The following is a 6,000-nucleotide window of genomic DNA, read 5'->3' as shown; positions in this document are numbered from 1 at the left end:
TCTTTGAGAGCTGCAAGGATCTGTGCAAGGGGATTAGGTGTCCAACTAAATCCAGAGGCTCTTGAATGGGAGAAGGAGAAGGAGAGTGCCCAGTGAGTCCATGCAGTGACTGGAGCCGGAAAGCCACTCACTGCCTGGATGAGCTGCACCGTGTTCCAGTAGCAGCATCTGTTCCAGCCTCACAGAGCAGTCGCATGCAAGACCCCACATGCGTGGAGAGCCTCCCTTATGTGGCCTCTCCTTAGCCCTGGGAAGTCCAATAGAACGTCCTATGTCCTTTAAAATGTGTTTTATTGAGAGAGAGAGAGAGAGAGAGAGAGAGAGAGAGAGAGAGAGAGAGATCACATAACATATAGGGAGACAACTCCGAGTTGTGTCCTTCTACCGTATGTGAGTTTCTAGGACTGAACTCAGACTGCCAAGCTTATGCAGTAAGCGACCTTATCCACTGAGCTATCCTGCCGGCCGCCTATTGCTTTTTCTTCCTCTGCTCTCTGGTATTTAGATAGAAACCATATTCATCACAGCATTAGCTGCCACACCTGATGACCTTAGTTCAATCCCTGGCACTTACACAGTTAGAAAGATCCTACTCCTGCAGGTTGTCTTCTAACCTACACGTGTGTGCTGTGACCCATACATGGCCACACATATACGGGAATAGGAATCATCTGACAATAGCTGGAAAGGTATAATCAGTTACATTGTGTGTGGTTAATAAAACTGAAAGCTACCATGCACATGTACGAGCCCACACAAACTACACATACATGAGCATACATAAGGAGTTGCCTACTGGACTTATAGAGTTCAGGTGTTAAGGTAGAAGATAAAGGATATAGGAGTTACTTAAAAACTACAAAGCCAAGTTGGGAGGGATTCCCTCCGACTAAGTGTAGATAAAGATATGAAACCTGTTTGCCTTCCTTGAGGTGAGGCCGCCTCAAAGTTCAGAAGTCCTAGTAGGGAAAGGCAGTGACAACTTCAGGAGAAATGGCATAATGTTTAAGGTAAATGCTAAATCCTAAGGCCAGTGTCACCAGAAAACTCTGCGATGTAGAAGCCAATAAACCTGCATGCTATTTACTCCTACTGAGGGCTCCAAGGGGGTTCCTGCACAGTTGGCTCCCTGGGCAGAGAAAGGTCTGGGAGCACTTTCTTACTAACTAGGGTAGATGGTCTGTGGAAACTCTAAGCACAGACATTTGACATGTGACGCTCTTTTCAGTCATTCCAGCGGTGTCAGGACCTTCAGTAACTGCAGCATGGAGGATTTTTCCAAATTTATCACAAGTCAAAGCTCCCATTGTCTTCAGAACCAGCCACAGCTACAGCCATCTTACAAAATGGCAGTCTGTGGGAATGGAGAGGTGGAAGAAGATGAAGTTTGTGACTGTGGAACTGAGGTCAGTGTGGCTCAGGGAAGATGTGCCCAGAATTGATTGCCATACCAATTAATGTATCTACCATCCCTTTGTCTGTCTGCTTGATTTCCCATAGTCATCCTTCTACAAAGTCCTTTGTGAGGGACATACAAACCCTCAAGAGTGCTCTAACGTCTTGGCATACGGCTCACTGATTACCCATGCAAATACATTTGCTTTGTGACTCACCCTTGTTGATATAAAGCTGACACCTAAAGAAGTGGTGCACTGTGAGCATGTGCAAGTTGATGAGCTGGTGATGGGTGCATGCATGCTGCATGAAGGCCACCACAACTAATCCGCCAACTCACAACATCAGCATGCTTTTTTTTTTTTCTCTAGCATAGGACCTCTTAGTACATGCTGGCCTCAAACTCAAAACAACTGGTCTAGCTACCTAAGTACAGGGATTGCAGGTTTGCACTACCATGTCTGGCTTATCTTCCCCTGCCTCTCCTCTCCCATCTCCCCTCCCTCTCTTCTTCCTCCTCCCCTCTCCATCCTGTCCTTCTCTTCACCCTCTTGCTCTCTCCCTCCTCTCTTTCCCTCCTACCCTCTTCTCTCCTTTCCCTCCCCCTCCTCTCCTATCCTTTCCCTTCCCTCCTCTCCTATTAAGAATTAGGATATAACAGCTTAGCAATTTGCAAGCACTTTGCATGACTATATTTTCTTGCAACTGCATGAGATAAACAATCTCTTTATCTCCATGCTGGAAAGCAAGAACTGAAATTTATGTCATTAAGTATCTCTTACAAGCATATTGCCTTAATTTCATTTCTGTTGCTGTGATAAAATGTTCTGACAAAATCGACTTAGGAGAAAAGGGGTGAGTCAAAATCAATCCTTTATCCCCAAACTCTTGTAGAGTGGTAAGAATATAATTCATGCCAAGCCAGCTCTCATTCCTCTTTCTTCTGTAAGGATTAGGACACAACCTCTTGGCAAATACAATATAGTCTATTAACTACAGTCACTACTGAGCATTGGCCCTCCAGAGTGTGCTCTTCCTAATGATCTGCTGGTAACACTCAGGGACCACCATGTCTCCATCCCTCCCTTCTATGCCTCTTCAGTTCTAGTTTTATTTTGTTTTGTTTTTTGTTTTTCGAGACAGGGTTTCTCTGTGTTAGCTCTGGGCATCCTGAAACTCACCCTGTATATAGACCACGCTGGTCTTGAACTCACCGATGTCTGCTTGCCTCTGCCTCCGGAGTACTGGGATTAAAGGTGTGTGCCACCACCACCAGGCCATTGTGATTTTTTTAACCAACCCATTTTGAAGATCGTTAAGTCCCATCTTGGAGTGGTCTAGCTTCTGCCTCTTCCTCTTGGGTACACTCCTGCCCAGCCTTTCTCTCAGGCTCATTTGTCATTCAGAAAAACAGGTGTCTTAGTTAGGGTGTTACTGCTGTGAGCAGGCACCATGACCAAGGCAAGTCTTATAAAAGACAACATTTAATTGGGGCTGGCTTACAGGTTCAGAGGTTCAGTCCATTTTCATCATGGTGGGAGCATGGCAGCATGCAGGCAGACATGGGGCTAGAGGAGCTAAGAGTTCCACCTCTTGTTCTGAAGGCAGTTAGGAGAAGACTGGCTTCCAGGAAGCTAGGATGAAGATAATAAAGCCCATGCCCATAGTGACACACCACCTCCAACAAGGCCACACCTATTCCAACAAGGTCATACCTCCTAATAGTGTCACTCCCTAAGCCAAGCATACACAAACCATACAGCAGGTGTGAAGCTTTTACTGTGGTGTAAGAAAGTATGGAAGACACATTTGAGATTTGGTGTTGGAACTTTATTGGCTTTTACCAACATTTAATCACCAATTTAAATTCAATATTTAAGTAAAAATTATTCGAAATATACCTATAATCACAGGAAGTTTTTTCCCCCCAAACTAAATAAATCTTCTGTAAAACTGGGGTTAAAGAGAAGAGAAGAGATAGAGTGAAGGTAAATGAGATAAAAATACAGAGATAAAATGAAAGGGGAAATAAGCTGTTCCCATAACTGCTGAGAATGCTATGTCCCCGGGGAACCAGGAGGCAAGTGCTCGTCAGGGTTCTCCATGGACTGAGGACACTGAGGTATGCCCCTCGCAGCAGAAAATGTGTGTTTCTGACACTTCAATGGTGTTCCCTCTCCTTTCCTGTTGCTGTGATAACTTACACTAACAAAGGATTTATGTTAGCTCACAGTTCCAAGTCATAGTCCCATCACTGCAGAGAAGTTGAGGCAGCAGGAACTTGAAGTTGCTGGGCACATCCATGGCCAACAGCACTGAGAGAACAAGTGCCTGCTTGTCTGCTGACTCTTATGTGGTACAAGACCCAGTCCTAGAAGAGCGCCAGCCAGCATGAGCATGCTCAATGGCTATCATCAAAATATTCCTCTTTGACATGCCTGCAGGCCCACCTGACCTAGACAATCCCTCACTGAGACTTTCTTCCTCAGATGTTTCTAGATTGTGGCAAGTTGAATTAAAACTATCGGAAATGAATAGTGTGCTTTTAAGAGACTATTGCCCCTCACCCAAAAGTTTTCGATTAGTTTGGCTTGAGTGGAAACACCTTGAAACTTCCCACTCGGATCTGACAATAGTGTGTCTAAGTGTCATCGCGGTCCTGAGTTCTAACCATTGTGCTATCCCTTCCCTATAGATGTCCATGTAGTGAGCAAAAGCAATGGGATTCACTTTGCAGAACAGTTGTGCAAAACACAGAAGACTTCCTGCAATCTAATGTGTATCTTGCAGAAGTCACACTAAGACAGCTGACCTCCACGGTTGATTCCTATTCAACTGATAACTTTTCCCAACTTAATCATTCAAATCCCTGGGGATTAAAAATGTGTGTGTGTGTGTGTGTGTGTGTGTGTGTGTGTGTGTGTGTGTGTGTGTGTGTGTGTGAATATGTCATCTAAAAAGACCTCTCCTTTCTTATTAACCCTAATTGTCAAAGCTACCAAAGCAGACTTAAAGCATAACATAGAAGCCATGTAATCATTTACTAATGATCCAAAAGCAAGAGATTCAATCATGTTCAGATACTGCACCATCTTCCAGCCCTTCATTTAAAAATTAAACATGAAATAAAGTGCTAGATACGGCAGTGTTCTGCCTACAGTCCCAGGACTCCAGGAGGCAGGGATGGAAACCGAAATGTCTAGCAGTCAAGGTGCACTTTGATAGAATGCCTTTGAGGCCAACATGGATTGATGAGACCAAGTATCAAAAGAAAAAATTGATGGGGCTGGAGAGATGGCAATTAAGAATGTTTGCTGTTCTTCAAAGGACCTAAGTTCAGTTTACAAAATCCACATGGTATCTCACAGCCCTCTGCATTCCAGCTCCAGAGATCTGATGCCCTCTTCTGGCCTCTGTGGGCTCTCTCTCTCTCTCTCTCTCTCTCTCTCTCTCTCTCTCTCTCTCTCTCTCTCTCTGTCTCTCTCTCTCTCTGTCTCTCTCTCTCTTTCTCTCTCTCATACACACCTTTAAAAAGCATTTATTATTGAGCTTTATATTATTTAGGTTCAAACGTGGCACATAAGAAGTAACTGCAGCTTCTCTTATCCCCCATGTTATATTTATTCGGCTTTTACCTACAAGAGCCAGGGACCACCTCACTGCTTCCACTGTGAAGGATCCCATGGAATCAAAGGAGTCTATTTCCAATGCAGCAAGCTCCATCCTAGAAGAAATGACTAGGATGTAACACTTAGTTGGGGGGGGGGCAGTCAAGAATCAATGTCTGCAGGGCAAGAAAGAAGTGACTGTTTCTTTCCCTGTTTGCCAACACGAAAGGCGAGCATCTGTCTGTAGGCTATGAACTGTGCGGCCGTTGCAATTCCCATCCAGAAGGAATGGATTCAGATAGGCGCTTCAGGCTTGTGGTTTGCCTTTCAGGGCTGCACTGATAAGCCTCCACCATGTTGTAATCCTACCACCTGTAAGCTGTCAGAGGGCTCCGCCTGCTCCAATGGAATGTGCTGTGACTTGAACTGCCAGGCAAGAGCCTTCTTCTCTCTTTCCTTTTCACTTTTTTAAAAATATTTTTTCTTAATTTTTATGGGTATGGGTGTTTTGTCAGAAGCCAGAAGGGAGTGTCAGATCCCTTAACACTGGAGTTCCAGATGGCTGTAAGGTGCCACGTGAGTGCTGACACTGACCTAGGTTCTCTAGACAAACCGCCAGTGCTATTAACCACTGGGCCATCTCTTCAGACCCAAGCTTTTCCTTTTAAAGAGTACTGACATGTCTATTTTTTTTTCCTAACATTTATTTGTCAGTGGCTTATTTTGATATCACAAGTATCATTACATTGTCCTTTTCAAAAATTAACATGTAATTCCTTTTTCCAAATTCATTATATTTATTATATTTCTTCCCTTAAATTCTTCTCTATACAATACACCCTAACCACAGTTTCCCCTCCCTCCACTTCTCCCAGTGTGTTGACACCCTCCTCCATACACCAGCATACACACGCACATACACACACACACACACACACATATTATGTGTTGTTGTGTTGACCACTTGGTATGAGATTGGATAACCTATCAGGATGCT

The 6,000-nt window shown here is 44.2% G+C and overlaps 1 protein-coding gene across 2 annotated transcripts in view; it reads left to right on the top strand.

The window, feature by feature from the left end:
- LOC116084506 (disintegrin and metalloproteinase domain-containing protein 2) overlaps positions 1-6,000 on the top strand; it is a 46,189-nt gene that overhangs the window by 23,763 nt on the left and 16,426 nt on the right. For both annotated transcript variants that reach the window (XM_031361524.1, XM_031361523.1), the window contains 2 exons: positions 1,229-1,406; positions 5,335-5,436. In XM_031361524.1, the coding sequence (XP_031217384.1) occupies positions 1,229-1,406; positions 5,335-5,436 (280 nt within the window). The remainder of the gene's footprint in view (positions 1-1,228; positions 1,407-5,334; positions 5,437-6,000) is intronic.

The sequence above is a fragment of the Mastomys coucha genome, unplaced genomic scaffold, assembly GCF_008632895.1.
Source record: "Mastomys coucha isolate ucsf_1 unplaced genomic scaffold, UCSF_Mcou_1 pScaffold9, whole genome shotgun sequence".
NCBI classification, from domain to species: Eukaryota; Metazoa; Chordata; class Mammalia; order Rodentia; family Muridae; genus Mastomys; species Mastomys coucha.
Note: the sequence above shows the minus strand (reverse complement) of the source record. Positions and strands in the feature narration are given on the sequence as shown.